This window comes from Fundulus heteroclitus, chromosome 3 (genome assembly GCF_011125445.2).
Source record: "Fundulus heteroclitus isolate FHET01 chromosome 3, MU-UCD_Fhet_4.1, whole genome shotgun sequence".
NCBI classification, from domain to species: domain Eukaryota; kingdom Metazoa; phylum Chordata; class Actinopteri; order Cyprinodontiformes; family Fundulidae; genus Fundulus; species Fundulus heteroclitus.
In genome coordinates, this window is record NC_046363.1 from 25,015,317 (window position 1) to 25,033,903 (window position 18,587).

Here is an 18,587-nt window from a genome sequence, read left to right on the forward strand (position 1 = left end):
CAGGTTACCTTTTTCTGACATAACAAAATTGGTTGATCTGAAACGTTTAAGTGTAAAAAAAAAAAGGAGAAAGAAAAAACAGAGGAAGGGTGGAAAATAATTATTTGATGCACTGTTCCTTTGGAAATGAAGTGATGGATGCTCTATTTTGATATCAGACACATCGATATCAGCTTGATGCGTGACCACAAAGCGGATCTGCGCTATACCGAGCAGTTCACAGTGGAGGGTTTTGTTTGCCATCTGTGTTCGCTGAGCTGAGTGTAAAATAAATTTAGCTTGGGTGCAGAGCTCTGTGACAATTTGTCCACAGTTACTAGAAAAGGAGAGAGTTGCACTCAAACATACTTGATTTTTTTGTTTATGTAGCCGGATGAATTTGAGACAATCACACTGAGGTTCTGGAGAATAAAAGCGATTTATTATTCCATGAATGTTGGTACAAATGCTCTTATTTTGAGGATTTCTGTGTTGTGATTATCTTTGGTTAGGCTCCTTTGTGCCTATTTATTAGTGATATTTCCCTTTATTTCTGCTCAGCTCTGTTGCTACAAGCTGCATCTTGCAAGCAAAAAATCTTGCAACCAAAAAAAAAAAGAAACTGGAAGCTTACCTGAAGTTGAAAAAAAAAAAACAGACCTTTCTAGTCAACATCACCTTAAAATCCAAAATGGCAGCACTGTGTTTTACACATAGTGATAGCTGCAGAACTAAACAGTTTGTTTATAATTGTATGTCAATGAATCTGTCACACGGCTATACATTGGAGCAGTTGCTTTGCTGCCTTCCAGCAAGAAGGTCCTGAGTTGAAATCCCAGTCTGGGATCTTTCTGCATGGAGTTTGCATGCTCTCCCTCTGTGTCCCTGTGTGTCTCTGTGTTGCCTTACAATGGACTGGCAACCTGTCCAGGGTGCACCAGCAGTCTTTTGTATGAGGGTTGGTCTTTAGGGTTTGATGCTGATGTGTCAGAAATTAGACGGAGACCCTTGGAATGTGAAATGTAAATGAACGGAGATAAGACTGTGTCAGATTTCTAAACTTTGTACGCATCGCTTCATGTTGAAGACTCAGGATGATTCAAACCTGACAGTGAAAGCATCTCAAATGTTTTTCAGGGTGGAACAAGGAACCTGCTAGACAATCGCCAAGTCAAACACCAAAATCAGAAATTTACTGAAAACTACTGAAGAAAACGTCACTGAAGACCTTATAAACTTGCGTAAAACAAGATCAAAGAATTCAAGACCCTGTCCACAAGAGTCGTCTGAAAACATTGATTGAAATGGTTTATTTATAGCTGCGATAGACTGGCGACCTGTCCAGGGTGTACCCCGTCTCTCGCCCATTGACAGCTGGAGATAGGCACCAGCATTCCTCGCGACCCCATTAGGGATAAGCGTGTCGGAAAAAGGATGGATGGTTTATTTATAGTTCTATCAACTTTACCATTAAAGTTTTAAATGGTAAATGGCATGTACTTGTATAGCGCTTTATCAAGTCCAACAACCCCAAAGAGCTTCACGCTACAGTCAGTCATTCACCCATTAACACCCTGATGGTGGTGAGCTATGTTAATAGCCACAGCTGCCCTGGGGCAGACTGACTTCTCTGTTTTATTAAAGCAACTAGATCTTGCTCTATGTTTTTAGTTTTTGTTTTTCTATCAATACCATGATACCATGATGGTGTTTTATCTCAAGATTACTATACCATGAGAATCTCAAGCCTAATCTCCTGACGGAGAACATGGAATATCTGTTATGATACGTGGCAGAAATAAGAAAAGCAAAAGGAAAACAGACAGGAATAATCAGTCGTACTTAAAAGTCATAAACTGTCAGATGCAACCTGCCACAGAGACATCATCAACCACCAAATCATATAAACTGGGTTTATTAAACATTAGATCTCTGTCAGGAAAATCCCTTTTAATTAATGACTTCATTATTGACAATAATCTTGATGTAATGTTTTTAACAGAAACATGGTTACATGAATCTAATGAAGCAGCCATTCTGCTGGAGTCGACTCCTCCAAACTACAATTTTCTTTGTGAGAGCAGACAGCAAAGGAAAGGTGGAGGAGTAGCAACATTGTTTAATGATTCACTAAAGTGTAAAAAGGTGTTTTTGGGAAAATTTGACTCTTTTGAACATTTGGCTCTCCAGGTAAAGAGCCTGGTACGAACTATGTTTCTGAATGTTTACAGGCCTCCTAAGTCCACATCAAACTTTTTTAATGATTTCAGTGACCTGCTGTCTGTGATATGTGTTGATTATGACTTTTTAATTATTGTTGGAGACTTCAACTTTCACGTTGACAACCCTGAAGACAGAAGTGCAAAAGAACTGTGTGACACACTTAGAAACTTTGGTTTAACACAGCATGTTAAACAGCCAACACACAAACAGGGACATATTTTAGACTTGATCATCACTAAAGGTCTAAACATTTCACAGGTCAATGTAACTGATGTTGCCTTATCCGATCACTTCTCCGTTACCTTTGAATGTATCATTTCCAGTGACTCATTTAGCCGAAGGGACATCGTAAGAAAACGCACCTTTAAGGACAATGCCACAGAAACTTTTATTCAAGCTTACTCTGATACTTCAACCTTGGGCTGCAACTCAGTAGATGAGCTAGTAGATAACTTTCAGTCTAAAGTCTCAGACATCATTAACTGCATTGCTCCAGTTAAAGTGAAAGTTGTTTCCGGGAAGAAAAAATCTCCTTGGAGAAATGCTCCAGCAGTTAGAAGTGAAAAACGGGAATGTTGCAAAGCTGAACGCAGGTGGAGAAAGAATAGACTCCTGGTTCACTATGACATCTATAAAGAGAGACTTTACAGATATAACTTACAACTGAAAAATGCAAGAGAATCTTTCTTCTCTGAGATCATTAAGAAAAACATTAATAACGCTCGTGTCTTATTTGCCACAGTCGACAGGTTAACAAATCCTCCTGTGTCCGTGGCTTCAGAACTCCACTCCACCAGGGCCTGCAATGAATTTGCTAACTTCTTTACTGAGAAAATCCTAAAAATTAGAGGATCAGTTTGTACATCCACACCAACTCTAGAACCAAAGCCGTACTCAGCTGGAACTTATCCTGACAAAATGTCCCAATTCAGCCAAATAAACCACAAAAGCTTAGAGCAGATAATTCAGCAGTTAAGTTCCTCCTCAAGCTGCCTTGATGTTCTCCCCACAGCTTTCTTTAAAAAAGTTTTACCTGTCATAGCGTCTGATTTGACTCAGATAATAAACACGTCCCTTCTGTCAGGTGTTTTCCCCCAGTCCCTAAAAACAGCAATTATCAAACCACTGCTGAAAAAGAATAATTTAGACAAACTTCTACTCCAGAACTACAGGCCCATCTCAAACCTCCCCTTTATCAGTAAGATTATTGAAAAAGCTGTATTTCAACAATTAAACACCTTCTTAACAACGACCAGCCGATTTGACGTTTTCCAGTCAGGTTTCCGTGCTCACCACAGTACAGAGACCGCCCTTATCAAGGTGTTTAATGACATCCATATAAATACAGACTGTGGAAGAACCACTGTGCTGGTACTATTGGACCTTAGTGCAGCATTTGATACTGTTGATCACTCCATTCTGTTAGAACGCCTGGAGAACTGGGTCGGCCTCTCTGGTACAGCTCTCCACTGGTTTAAATCCTACTTAAAGGACAGGGACTTTTTTGTATCAGTAGGTAACTTTACATCAGAGATGACAAAAATCCCATTTGAGGTTCCCCAAGGGTCCATTCTGGGTCCCCTCCTTTTCAATATCTACATGCTCCCTCTAGCTCAGATAATAAAAAATAACAACATCAGCTACCATAACTATGCAGACGACACACAGCTCTACATCACCATGTCACCAGGTGACTATGAACCAATTCAGGCACTGAGTAAATGCCTAGAAGAAATCAATGCATGGATGTGCCAAAATTTTCTCCAATTGAATAAAAACAAAACAGAAGTAATAATATTTGGACCAATAGAGGAAAGATCAAAAGTTAGCACACAGCTTCAGTCGCTTCAGCTAAAAACTAATCAGGCCCGAAATCTGGGTGTAGTGATCGACTCAGACCTGAACCTCCAAAAGCATCTAAAGACAATTACAAGGTCAGCTTTCTATCACCTGAAGAACATTTCTAGGATTAAAGGACTGATGTCTCAGCAGGATCTGGAAAAACTAATCCATGTGTTTATTTTTAGTAGAATTGATTACTGCAACGGTGTTTTCACAGGTCTGCCTAAAAAGTGGATCAGACAGCTGCAGCTGATCCAGAACGCTGCTGCCCGCGTCCTCACTAAGACTAAGAAAGTAGAGCACATCACCCCAGTTCTAAAGTCCTTACACTGGCTCCCTGTATCTCAGAGAATAGACTTTAAAATACTGCTGTTAGTCTATAAATCCTTAAATGGCTTAGCTCCTAAATACATCACAGACTTGTTATCAGTGTATCAACCCTCCAGACCATTAAGGTCTTCTGGCTCCAGCCTGCTCTGCATACCTAGAACCAGAACCAAACATGGAGAAGCATCATTTAGTTCCTATGCTCCAATTATCTGGAACAAACTTCCAGAAAACTGTAAAAGTGCGGAAAGCCTGAGTTCTTTTAAATCAAGATTAAAAACACATTTGTTTAAAATTGCCTTCAACTGTCCTAGTTAACTGAATCACCACTTTTTTGTTCTATTTTCTATCTATATTTTATTCCTACTTGCTTTTATTCTGTTTTATTTTGCTATATTTTAATCATGTAAAGCACTTTGCATTGTCTTTGTACTGAATTGTGCTATATAAATAAATTTGCCTTGCCTTGCCTTGCCTTGCCTTGCCTAATACGTAAAGGGTTAGTGTGATGGAGGAGGATGCTGAGGATGTATAGAGATGGAAGGAGACGGTCCATTGCATAGTGCCCCAAAACAACAAGACTTATATGTGTATTCTTTTGTGTTGAAATCACTTTTACATCCATAGAAGAAAACACCCCCTGTTTCCACAATGGAGTTTGTGCTCCCTGCCTCATAGTGAGAGGCATGTTTACACTTGCAACCTGAGCAAGCACAGATTTATGACTTGTAGTCAAGCGTAGAATGACCAAGGGTGCTCGATACATTCCTCCCCATCATAGTCGGGGAGCCAAGGACAGCCGCCCCGGGCCCAAACAAACCAATGATTTTAGTGTTTCACAGCTACTGCAGGCAGTATAGCATGGACTAAAGCTCAGTATGAGAAGAGTCTTCTACATAATGTAACAAAGAGGATGAATTTGCTGGTGTTCGCTCACACTTGTTCATTTTAATCTATTTTACAACATTTACCGAGATTGGCAAAGTGCAGACAAGCCACAGTTTATACGCAAATTTACCACCAATTATTTGTATTTTTTTACGTATCCTTTCTGGCAGTGTAGCATTAAGAATTGCTGTCTCAATACCAAAGAGAGCCCAACAGATTTTACTTTCACAAGAGGAGCATTACCGCTTTCGCTTTAGTGCCCCGCTTGATTTATATATGCATAAAGCTTTATTAGATTATAATCTGGGACTGTTTTATGTTCAATGGACACAAAAATGGAAAGGTAGAAGAGGGGAAAAAAAGAAGAGAAAAAGATGAGACAAAATGCTAAAAGGGAGAAAAGGTGGGAAATATAGAGGAGCGGAAAAGGAGAGAACAAGATAATATCCTCGGAGTCTGCTTCTACACCTGCAAAGAGAGATATAAAAAGAACAGCAAAAACAAGCCGATAAACTATCACAGTATTATTTAATACAAGATGGATAAAGTGAAAGCTAAGCTAATAACAGGGGGTTTCTGTATTAAAGTGAGCCTGTCAGCACCTGAATCCACGCACCTGTAAGTGTTTGTGAGAGTGCACTTGTACATCTAAGGTTCATCCATAAGAAAACTACTCAAAAGAGGTTGTCAGGAGCCAGAGACCCCCCCCCCCCCCCCCCATAGAGCAGAGGCAGACGTTGGGAAAACCAGAACCCCAGACACCCGAAAAAAAAACCCAGAGCAAAGGTGCCCAAGCTGCCACCCCCACAATTACTGAGATTGGCAAGGTGCACACAAGCCACAGTTTATGCGCATCTTAACCACCGACTTATAACCGCACTAGTATAAGAGGAAAAGCTAATTATGTGTTCCCTGCTGTCTTCTTACTGCTGCGTGATTGGCAGACGAGTGACTAAGCATGATGTTTCTATTGGCCCTCAGGAGTGGCAGGACTATCGACTGACTTGGGTCCCCGAGGAGTTCGATGGGATGATGAAGGTCAGGCTGCCCTCAAAACACATCTGGCTGCCTGACGTGGTCCTCTACAACAAGTGAGTCACTCTCTCAAGCTTAAGACCTCAATTAGAAGACATGAACTGTTACACGAATGCCCAGTGAAGACATGTTAAAAAGGTCTCTAAGAGAAGCTGACCATGTTTCTGGTCAGGTCATTTAGCAGCTCTCGTTGTAAGATACTTAAAGTGAGAGCTTTGGTTAAATAGTAATTTTAAGTGGGTGATACATTCAGGTTCACAACACATGACTGAATATGTCAACTAGAATTTCCTCTTGCTGCTCATGCTAGCACACTACTGTCCCACCATAGACATGTATGAAAAATGTGATCATCTTTACTGCACCAAGGTCCTGTGGAGGAGAAAACACGCAGAACAACCTTGCTAAAGTATTTGCACCCCTTGCAATTTTTCACATCTTGTCATTTTATTTTTAAGCTCCTAAAGGTATGAGGGATACCTGCATTCTTCTAATTTTAAAATGAGAACAACACCTGTTCACTAAAGTCTCATGCCTGAATTTCAAAATAATGGTGTATCTTTAAAATTAAGATATGATTGATATTTTAATTTTGCATTAATGTAATTGGGTCGTTAATAATTGAATTGATGTGGGCTGATGTATTTTTACACCCCTAGTTACTGCCACGGCCTTCTGTGAAGGCCTCAGAAGTTTCAGAAAGATGTCACAAATGTCACAAATCTGGCTTTAATGAAAAGCCATTGTTGTGAGAAAGTTCTATTTGCAGTTTGCAAAAAAAAAATAAAAAATAAGAAGGGACAAATTAACCATGTGGGTAAAGGTGTTAGTCAGGCATACCTGAAGAACAAAACAATGCACTGATCCCTCCCTGAGAACAACATCACCAAGGTGGAATGCAGTTGTGGCAGCATCATGCTGGGGATGGTTTGTTTTCTTCAGTCAGAGAAGATGAATGGGGCTAAAACAGGTGAAACATGGAAGAAAACCTGCTTGGTTCTTAAAAAGAGTTGAGGTTGAAGGCAGAGGACTACAAACTCAAACATACAGCCTGAAGAATGGAGGAAATGTCAGTCTATGAATGTGAGAGGTTTTTATTTGAAAAATAATTTCAAATCAAACCTCCAAATAAGTCTGATATATGCTGAATAAAATCCCGATAGAACAGATGAAAGGTTGTGGTGGAAATGTGACAAAACGGGGAAGAGGTTTTAGGGGTATTGATATCATTTCAAGCCACTGTACGCAAAAACAATTAGATATTCTCAATAACATATTTCTAAAGTTTGCTGTTGCTTGCTTAAATTTTTCTATGGCTCTGTCACCTAATATTTACATTAAACTCTAACTATGCAAAGACGTTCATAAAGAATATATTTTGTTACCTTATGACAGAATTTTTCTGTTTTTCTAATTAACTGATTGAACACTTGTTTAATTGCAGCTTTTTACCTTGGAATCATCTAATCAATGTGGCGGAAGGAAGAAAAACACCTTTTTCTGTCTCTGTTTTTCCTCTAACAAACATTGATAATCATGCAGTGATGTCAAGCACAGCATAGCTGCGCGGCAGTGGATGAAACAAACATCTTCTGATTTATTTTGTCATCAGTAAGATGTGCTGGTGAGGGTTTGCTTGTACCTCTGGAGAAATTTAGGATGCCACTGCCGGCTCGTCTCAGTGTGGTGGAAACTCCGCGTCAGCCCATGGTTTGCAAATCAGCTCATCAGAGACGAGTGATCTGTGTGACCTTCTCTTCTTTCCCTGCTTCTGTCATTACTTTAGTGTTGATTAAAAGATCATTGACCCGCCTCACTCTGGATAAAGTGATCCTGGTAATCCTGCGTACCCCAGGCCAGCGTGCTAATCCCCAATTCTCAGCCGCTGTCGCTTATTTGAGCAAAGGACTTATTTAACTTTGTGACAGTGTTAGAGATATTGTTTTTAAATTCAGGATTATTTTGAAAAAAATGTTTTTTTCTTTTCAAGAGCACTTGACAGAATAAGAAAATAACTACTGACTACTTTTATTGTACAGCACATATCTCAATTTCCTAAATTAATTTGAAATCTAAAGATAAAGCTTAAATGTTTTTAGGTGATTCCTCCCCAAAGGATCTGTCTTGAGCAGTTTTTTTTTTGATCCATCCTATCAATGAACTGGGTTTCCTACCTAGAACATCATTTCATTCAACAGCATAATCCTTTTCCTTAAGTTTATATAGGCTTGTGTGTGAATTACATGCCGAAAAATGTATTTTCAAATAATTAGCCATGCGTACATTCCTCTACTCTAGTTAATATTTATTTAAAATTAGAATATCAGTGTGTAAGTGGGGATGATGTGGAGTAGTTATGAGTAGGCATGGGCCGGTATAATAATGTCATCTATAACATGTATGCATAATTTACATTTCAATGCACAGTAACGCACATGGAGTGGGAGAGTCACCTTAAATCAGAGTCACCCTGTCGTTATACTATGTGCTCATGATACAAATTTACAACTGTTGTTTTTTTTTTTTCAGATAAAAATAAATTAACTGGATTAAATTCTTCTTCACTCTCAAGCAAACTGCAACGCTCACAAACACATACCCTAGAGGTCAAATTAAAACGCTAACCTTCACAATAAGGTTCTGTAACCCCCAGTCGGTCGAGGCAGATGACCGTTCATACTGAGCCCGGTTCTGCCGGAGGTTTTTCCTTCCCGTTAATGGGGAGTTTTTCTTTCCACTGTCACTTCATGCTTGCTCAGTATGAGGGATTGCTGCGAAGCCATGGACAATGCAGACGACTCTCCCTGTGGCTCTACGCTTCTCCAGGAGTAAATGCTGCTTGTCGGGACTTTGAAGCAATCAACTGGTTCCCTTATATAGGAAATTTTTGACCAATCTGTATAATATGATTGATTTTGACTTTGTAAAGTGCCTCGAGATGACATGTTTCATGGATTGGAGCTATATAAATAAAATTGAATTGAATTGACTAATGTCTAACTAGATGCTGAAAGGTTGTTTTAACTTGTGATTAAATCCTCCCCATCTTCCTCTGCCTTAGTGCGGATGGGGTCTACGAGGTGTCCTTCTACTCTAATGCCGTGGTGTCCTACGATGGCAGCATCTTCTGGTTGCCTCCAGCCATCTACAAATCAGCCTGTAAGATCGAGGTGAAGCACTTCCCCTTTGACCAGCAGAACTGCACGCTGAGATTTCGTTCCTGGACCTACGACCGCACAGAAATAGATCTGGTGCTTCGCGCTGACGTGGCCAGCATGGACGACTTCACACCCAGCGGAGAGTGGGACATCATTGCCCTGCCGGGTCGACGGAACGAGAACCCAGCTGATCCCACCTACGTGGACATCACGTACGACTTCATCATCCGCAGGAAGCCGCTGTTTTATACCATCAACCTCATCATACCCTGCGTTCTCATCACTTCCCTGGCCATCCTGGTCTTCTACCTGCCGTCGGACTGCGGAGAGAAGATGACGCTGTGCATCTCCGTGCTGCTGGCCCTCACGGTGTTCCTGCTGCTGATCTCCAAGATCGTTCCGCCCACTTCGCTGGACGTCCCTCTGGTGGGGAAGTACCTGATGTTCACCATGGTTCTGGTTACCTTTTCCATAGTCACCAGTGTCTGCGTGCTCAATGTGCACCACCGCTCACCCACCACACACACCATGCCTCCCTGGGTTAAACTGGTGTTCCTCAACAAGCTTCCCGCGCTGCTCTTCATGCGGCAGCCAAGGAACAGCAGCGAGCGCCAGCGGCTACGCCAGAGAAGGAGAGCACAGGAGCAGAAGGAGGGCGGGCGCAGCGGGGAGCCGGCGGCCCTGATGGTCGGCCTCGGGCTTGGCGGCGGCGGCGGCGGGAACGGAGGGGGGACCTCCTCGTCTGTTTTTGGGAAGGACGACGGGGACCCTTGCACGTGCTACGTGAACCGGGCGTCTGTTAAACAGTTCGGAGGCGAACTGGTGGGAGCTGGAGGCGGATCGATGGACGGTTTAAACAGAGCGAGGGAGGGCCGGGAGGGCGGCGCTGGGAACCTGCTGAGGGGTAAGCAGGTGGCTGGAGGTCCTGCTTTGACTCAGGCTTTGCTGGCTCAAGCCTGTCCAGGATTTGACGAGGCAGTGGAAGGAGTGCGCTTCATCGCCAACCACATGAAGAGCGAAGACGACGATCAGAGTGTAAGTTTTACATTTTTCACAGTTTGTACAAGCCGCTGTTTTCCTGGCCTCGTGAGACCATCCTGATCTCGCGAGCTTTCAAGGTTTCACTCGCAGATCAGTCTGGCTACTCTCCGTTAAAGAAAATTTGGAGCAGTTCGCCAAACGAACGTCCAATCAGCGTTGGCTTTGAGGCGGGTTGAGGTGTGACGCAACGAGAAGCGCGACAGTTCAGTCTAAAGAACATGGAGGCTTCAGCCGATGAAACTAGCGTTAGCGTGGCTATCGAGCAAGTTTTATCGGAATTACAGAGTATTTCTTCACTGGAAGAAGAGCAAAACACTGCTCTGGAGGCTTTTCTCAGAGGAAAAGATGTTTTTGCTCTTCTCCCGACGTAGTACGAAGTACGTCATATGCTTTGTTGATCTGATTGGTTTATTTGGCCTGTCTATTACCAACATAGACCAATCAGCTAACCAGTATTTTCGCCCCTTCCCAAAATTACTTCAACGAAAGGTTTCCAGATGGATATGAGGAGCAAGTCCATCTGGCGTAGTCAGGTTACTGTTTTCCCGCGTCCTGATGAATGCTTTCATACCAAAATGATGCTTTTCAATTTAAATAGGCATGGGGTTGTTCAATTTAAAACATCACAGTTTAAAGAAAACAAACGAAATGCTGCTTCATACCACTGCTGCACTTTAAATTTACTGGTGATGAGAGAGATGCAATAAAAGAAGTTCTTTACTTCCAATCAATCCTCTAAAATAACGCAGTTTCCAAACAAATGAAAGCGATATTAGTAAGAAGCTACTACAATTATCATGCATGTCTGCTGTAGACTGAGGCAAATAACTCTGCTAATTAGTGAGCTAACATCAGCTTGTTAGGTTCCCACTGTTTTATTTGGGCCAAAAGAATACATACTCCTTAAGCTTTTTCACATTTTTCATGTTACAACCACAAAATATCTGTTGTTGGGATTTTATATAGTGGAAAAAACAAGAATGTATAGTTACCCACAGTTGTTTTTAGCTAATAAAAAACATGTGACATCTATTTGTATTCAACTCCTCTGAGTAAATACTTTGCAGAGCCGCCTTTCACTACAATTACTGCATCAAGTCTTCTGAGGTGTCTCGCTACCAGTATCTGAAGAAACAGAAATTATTTGTCATAATTTTTCTTTGACTTGGAGCTCAAGCTCTCTGTCAGATTGTATGAAGGACTTTAGTAAACATCACTTTTCAACTCTTGCCACAGGTTTTCAGTTGAATTTAGTTCTGCACTTTAACTAGGCCATTGTAACAAACAGTTATGTGGTTTCTAATGTTTTGCTGTTTCTGTTTACCTCCACCGTCTTCTCATTACCTCTGACCAGTTTCTCAGTCCCTCCTGAAGAAAAGCATACCCTAATCATGATAATAGCAAAGTTATTACTGGTTTAACTGTTCTTTTAGTGACTGGATGCAATATAATCATTCAATTTCCAATTAACCTGATGCTAGCCATTGTGGTTTTGAGAATACATTTTTTTTTATATAATATATCGTTGTTTTACTTTTGATGCGGTTTGCAGTTTACCATTCAGACAGACAGATTAATAAAGGCTTGAGACTGATAGAATGTCTTATTTAATCCGACCGATCTGAGTTTAAATACATGCTGATGTGTGAGTGGGCTTTAGTGATACACCTTCCCTACTTTCTTCATTATATCACATTAATATGTGCTTGTGACATTGTTGTAGATGAAAAGCATTTACACAATGTCAAAAATTGTTATATATATATATATATATATATATATATATATATATATATATATATATATATATATATATATATATATATATACACATACATATATATATATATATATATATATATATATATATATATACACATACATATATATATATATATATATACACATACATATATATATATATATATATATATATATATATATATATATATATATATATATATATATTAATTTAACATATTCAACATCTTAATATAAAACATAGATTGCAAAATCCTAATCTGCTCAATTACGTTAATCAAGATTTATTCCAAACCTGCATGAGAAGCTACTGAAGTTGAATCTTTCATTTCATCATTTGTTCAAATGAATAAAAGTGAGATGAAAGTCTGCAGATGTCATTTTTCACCTCAGGATTTTAGATTTAGCTTCTTTAACAGCATGTAACCAACACATAGCCTGCCATGACAGTTTTTGCTGATGCTGTCAGCTTTTCTGCATGCTCCTCTGACTTAACTCCTCCTGTCTGCGTGTGGATCAGCTCGGCAGTGAGTCATCGTCCTTTTATCCAAATACATTACCAACCATTATTGTTTCCCGGGCAGCTCAGATGAGTGCCATATCATGTTATGTGGCTGCACAGCTCCACCATTTAACGCTGCCTTCTGAAATGCACGGCTTGGTGAAACAGACCAGCAGCAGGAGCAGACAGATCTGATGATGCAGCCATAGCCCAGCGACTATCTAGCGCAGTATGTAATTATAGCAGCAGCATGACGTTTGCATAAAGAAGTGGAAATAAGCTGAGGCGGTGAGATGGAGGGGTGAGGGTGTAGTTTTGTTACTACTTTTTACCTGAAAAAAAAAATAGAATAGGACACTTGAGTTGAAAAACCGCTTTGATTCTGTCCATCACAGACATTGTTTCCTCACAGCAGCCATGCACACCCAGTTAAAAATCCTGCCTCTCCTGGTACGGCGCGTAGTTTCTCAACTTCCCCTCCCCCCACTTCGCTTTTCCTCCCTCCCTCCTCTGTTCCCCTCCTCAAGTTATCATCGCAGGGTTCAAGTGTCAGCGACCTCTCTGTGTCCTCCATCCCGCGGGTCTCTTACCTTCGTCTCCTCCTCCTCGGCTCGTGTCGGACCTCATCAGAGCTGTGTGCCAGAAAGCGTCTCCACACACATTAACCACTCACCTCCATTAACCCTCCACCTGAGCACAGGAATGGGTGGCGGATAGACACAAGACGACAGAAAGCTTAAAGTATTCTTTACTCAACATTTTTATTTACAAAAAAAGAGCTAATTATAAACAACAAAACATAACTACACTCCAGAGGAATGGTTTCAATATTTTTATCTCTATTTTTTTTACTGTACCCACTCGTCCATTTGGTCGAACCACTTCCAATTCTTCTTGCGGTTTGAACCAGTCTGACCGTCGTGGTCTTTGATGCTCTGATAATGGCTGTATAGCATTCTAAGCTTCTCACGACATTGCTTTGTTGTTCGCTGCCCGTAAGCAGCAATCAACGGAGAAGCTGTGGTGACGCAACCAGTGATGCCATCCCCTAGCCAATCAGTCACTGAAAATCTTCTGGCATCAGATTTTCAGCTCAACCTCAGCTCTTTTGGAATGCCGGCCAAGCAGGTACTAAAAGAGGAGGTGATACCAAGGCTACGTTCACACAGCAGGTCTTAATGCTCAATTCCGATTTTTTTTTTTGTGAAATCTGATTTTTTTGCGTGGTCGTTCACATTTCCAAATATATGCGACTTGTATGTGATCTCCTGTGTGAACTGAAAGCGTTCAACGTAAGTGTCCCGCATGCGCATTTAAGGAAGCGATGACGTCACACGTAGCAAGCGTCCTCAGTGTTTGCGGAAGTAAACATGGATTATAATGCTGCCGCACATTTTTCATTAATTTATTTTCTAACCGGAGCTTTCTCTCCATTGACTGCTCTTCTCATTGTAGTCCCCCATGGGTGTCGTCTTTCTTCCCGCTTCTGCATTGCAGGACGCAGAATAGTGACGTTTGTCGAGTATCGGTGACGTACAGGTCGGATAAATGCGACCCGGCCGTACAGACACAGGTCGCATATGAAAAGATCAGATACATATTGGATTCAGGACCACATATCCAAGTGGCCTGGGTCGCATTTGAAAAAATCAGATCTGTGTTGTTCAGACTGTCATAAAAAGATCAGATACAGGTCGCATATGGGCAAAAAAATCGGAATTGGGTCACTTCAGGCTGCAGTGTGAACGTAGCCTAAGTTACCTTCACTGATGGAAAACCCTAATAACCGAATTGAACCGAGTCTAAGTAGGTACTAGTGGAAAAGGGGCTGAAATCATACAAATCTGTCTTGTATGGAACAGCGGCGATAATTAAGCCGCTGTTTAGAGAAAGCTCTAAGACAAGCCGTGTGAGGGACATGGCAAACATGGAGGAAGATGAGACCTAAACTGTGCTTTTTACCTTCCAAAACAGTAAGCATGGATAAAAACAGGCACTGCAAAACACCCTGAACACACCATGGTGAAACACGTTGGTGGCTGTATCATGCTATAGGGATGTCTTTCTATGGCAGGGACCTGGAAGCTGGTCAGAGCTGGGATGACTTTGGTGCTAATTGAGGAAGAAAACGTGCAGATTTGAGAGTGGATGGGTGGAGGTTCACCTTCCAGCAGGACAGCAACCCTAAACATCCAGCTAAAGCTACAATGGAGGGGTTTGGGTCAAAGCGAACCTACATTTGGACTTAAATCCAATTGAGAATCTGTCACCTGACTTTAAAACTCCTGTTCATAGATGCTCTCAATCCAATCTGTCTGAGCTTGAGCTTTTTTACAGAGGACAATGGGGAGAAATGTTACTCTCTAGATCAGGAGTTCCCAAACCTTTCATCCTGAAACCCCAAAATAACAGAAGCAGAGGCTCCCCATTCTGGAGAGTTTTTTTTTTTTTTTTTTTTTTTTGGGGGGGGGGGGAATTATGAGATTAAAATTGTAAAATTACAAAAATAAAGTAATATTTTTATAAGAGGTCTGACAACAAAGTACAGCCTTCCCCCTGCTTTAAACTGAGAAATGTGGAACATCTTGTAAATGACTTGCAGCTGTAATTGTGGCAAAAGTGCTGATTCATGAAAGGTATTCAATGTATGGCCTAGTCAAAGTCCACACATTAGAATTTTGGCTATAAAGAAATTTTAAACCCCAGTGTTATTTCGCTCGTGCCTCATATTTATGCTCTCTGTGTTGGTCTATCACATACAATCCTAAAACAGGGAAGAGTGTGTTGTAATGTGACAAAATGCAAAAAAGTTCAAGTGTGATCAATACTTTTGCAATTAACGTTTGAAATTTACACTTTAGATAGCGTAACAATTCTTCTGGCTCTTGATGCCTGAATGTCATGTGATGATCCTGTGCTTAAAGCTAGCAGATACACAAAAGTAGGAGAAATACGTAATACTGACACCTAGTGGCTGAAATTGATTCAACGGCCTGCCACTGACATCAATCGTTTCTAAACGGTCTGTTGCTGTTGTGAAACTGAATTTTTACTTCCACAGGAGAGTTATATGATGTTGTATTCTGTTCTATTTCTGATCTGCTTCTCTTACTGGGATCCATGTTAGCAGGCTGCTGCTCTTTTGCCAAGATAAAATACCAAATGCTGCAGTCTGTTTTGGGAACGCTGGGAACTCTCATATGATTGGTTCAGGGACCAGGAAGCCTACACACTGCAGCAAAGTAATTCTGGACTGTACCTCTAGGTTTGAAAGGAGAAAAACTTGACTAAGATATTGTTGATGGAGAGGATGTTACTTCCATCCTGCATGACAAGTGAGAATGATTTTGGTAAATTCTGCAGGAAGTTTCTTACTTATTGCTCCTTTAACTGAAAATAAATATAATTGATGCACGGAGAGAGAAGGATAAATGTTGAAAGGACAAGAACAAAGTCGCCGACATAAAGCGTTCCATATTTAGACCTGTAAAGGTCACAGAGTTAAATATGGAACGCTTACAGTATGCAATGGATTAAAATGCAATGCAGTGGGTGTATGTAAAAGTTGAAATATGTCAGAAAAAATTACAGTTGTCACTTTGCAAGGTTCAGTCAATGAATGTTACATTTATTTACAGTATTTTCTTGGTCTGGAAAGAAAGGGGAAAAAAAGAAAGGAAAAAAAGAGCAGGAATATGGAGAAACGTTTATATTTCCGGATCCAGCTGTCTAATTTTCCTATCCTCCTTCCTTATATCCTTTGTTCTATTATGCTCCTTTTACTTTCTTCTTTTTATTTTTTATTTTCATTTCTTTCTGTCATCTCTTTCTTTCCTTCCTTCCTTCCTTCCTTCCTTCCTTCCATCTTTCCTTCCTTCCTTCCTTATCTCCTACACATGATGTCCTTGATTCCTTCCTAATTTGTCTGTCCTTTCTCTTCCACCCTTCCTTCTTTAATTGTTTCTTTCCTTCTTTCCTTCCTCCTCCTGTCCTTCCTGCTTTCCTTACCTCCCTCGTCTATCCTTTCTTCTTAGGTCATTCAGTCTTTTTCTCCTCCGTCCCGCTAGCGTTCCCTCCTTTCAACCTTGTCCTTCTTTCTTTCCTTGAGCCCTTCCTCCTTTCATTTTTCTCTGCCACTTCTTCCCTCCTCTTTCTGGGTTTTGTAGGTTTGTTTTTTAAAGCCTGTCCATAATAGAAATATCTGACATAGATTGAGAGTTAACATTATTGTTATATTTTTCAACATTACTGGAAACTGGAAGTTACAGCACCCATGACGTTCTTAATAAGTAAAACATTATCTTCTCACTGTACGACGCTGACGTTTATCTTTTGCCCCTCCCCCTCACCCCCTTGTCCTGCCACCCCTCCCATCCCTTTACAACCGACCCACAGGTGAGCGAGGACTGGAAGTACGTAGCTATGGTGATCGACCGACTCTTCCTCTGGATCTTTGTGTTTGTTTGCGTGTTCGGCACAGTGGGCATGTTCCTGCAGCCCCTCTACCAGAATTACACAGTGAAGACCATCAACACACCGGGCTGATTGTCGCCCCGACTGGAAACACACCAACAGACAACTCCCTGACCAATCAGCACAGACAAATGCCGAAGGTGTGTGTGTGTGTGTGTATGTGTGTGTGTGTGTGTGTGTGTGTGTGTGTGTGTGTGTGTGTGTGTGTGTGTGTGTGTGTGTGTGTGTGTGTGTGTGTGTGTGTACATGTACTATGGGACGGTTGGAGATCTTATTGAAATCATGTCTATGGAACTGGAATCAAAACTGGTACTGAACAGCCATCCCGTCCATTAACTTTATAATAACTTTTTTGCAACAAACAACAGTTTTTCTTGTATAACGATGAAGGAAAATACAGTGAAACCCTTTTCCTGTATTTTTTTCGTTTTTCGCTGTTGTTGCTGTTGGAGAATTAAAACAGACTGACCTCCCCTCTCTGGTGTAAAGAACCTCCCTTGCTTCCATCCTCAGCCTCTCAGGGAGTGAGGACGCTTGGATTTTTCTCCTTGTTGCATCCAGCCAAACTACACTGACTGCTTAACAAGCAGCACAACAACAGAAACGACTTGATATTAAGCATCAGAGAGGGAAGGAAGGGTCCTATTGAGCTTCTTGTAATTTTTTTTCTCTCCAAGAAATCCACCATGTCAGTGAACTGATCCAATATATGTTATCATAGCGTAGCAGCTTGCCACAAGCAATATAGCATTGAGTAAATATTAATATTTCTATATATCAGTTCATGCAAAGGTTTCTTGCTGATAGAGAGGCTTCGGTGTGTTGTATGATTGTATAGATATAAAAGGAATGTGATTTAAACTGTACTGCACAGCCTGCGACCTGCACACTAACGCAATACGTGTAAGAGCTACAGATTAAAGGGGAAATATAAAAAGCAGGGGTTATGCTGAAGGAAAACAAGGGGGCAGTATTACTGAAAAACCATGCATGAACATAATTTTTTTTTTCCTTTAAGTGTTGCAGCTTGCTGTAGCAGAGGGCGCAGATGCAGATGAGTCCTGAAAATTCAAGAAACTGAGCCAAAATGGTGCAATAGAGCAGTATATGTGCTGGACACTGGAATGTGATTTTCTTTTTAACCAGATGGAGTACTGAGTTAGTAGAAGGCACTGGTCTGTAGTACAAACAGTATATATATATATATATATATATATATATATATATATATATATATATATATATATATATATATATATATATATATATATAATAATCCAATCATAGATAAACTGATGAAGGTTTTATCAGAGACTTTCGGACAATTGTGTGTAGTAACACGGTTTCACGGCTGCTTA

General features: G+C 40.8%; 1 protein-coding gene across 1 annotated transcript in view; it reads left to right on the forward strand.

Annotated features, from left to right (window-relative positions):
• Positions 1 to 18,192, forward strand: part of chrnb2 (cholinergic receptor, nicotinic, beta 2) — a 37,853-nt gene extending 19,661 nt beyond the window's left edge. The window contains exons 4-6 of the mRNA XM_012865710.3: positions 6,241 to 6,350; positions 9,356 to 10,487; positions 17,152 to 18,192. Coding sequence (XP_012721164.3) covers positions 6,241 to 6,350; positions 9,356 to 10,487; positions 17,152 to 17,301 — 1,392 coding nt within the window. The 3' untranslated portion in view covers positions 17,302 to 18,192. The remainder of the gene's footprint in view (positions 1 to 6,240; positions 6,351 to 9,355; positions 10,488 to 17,151) is intronic.
• The last annotated feature ends 395 nt before the right edge of the window (positions 18,193 to 18,587 follow it).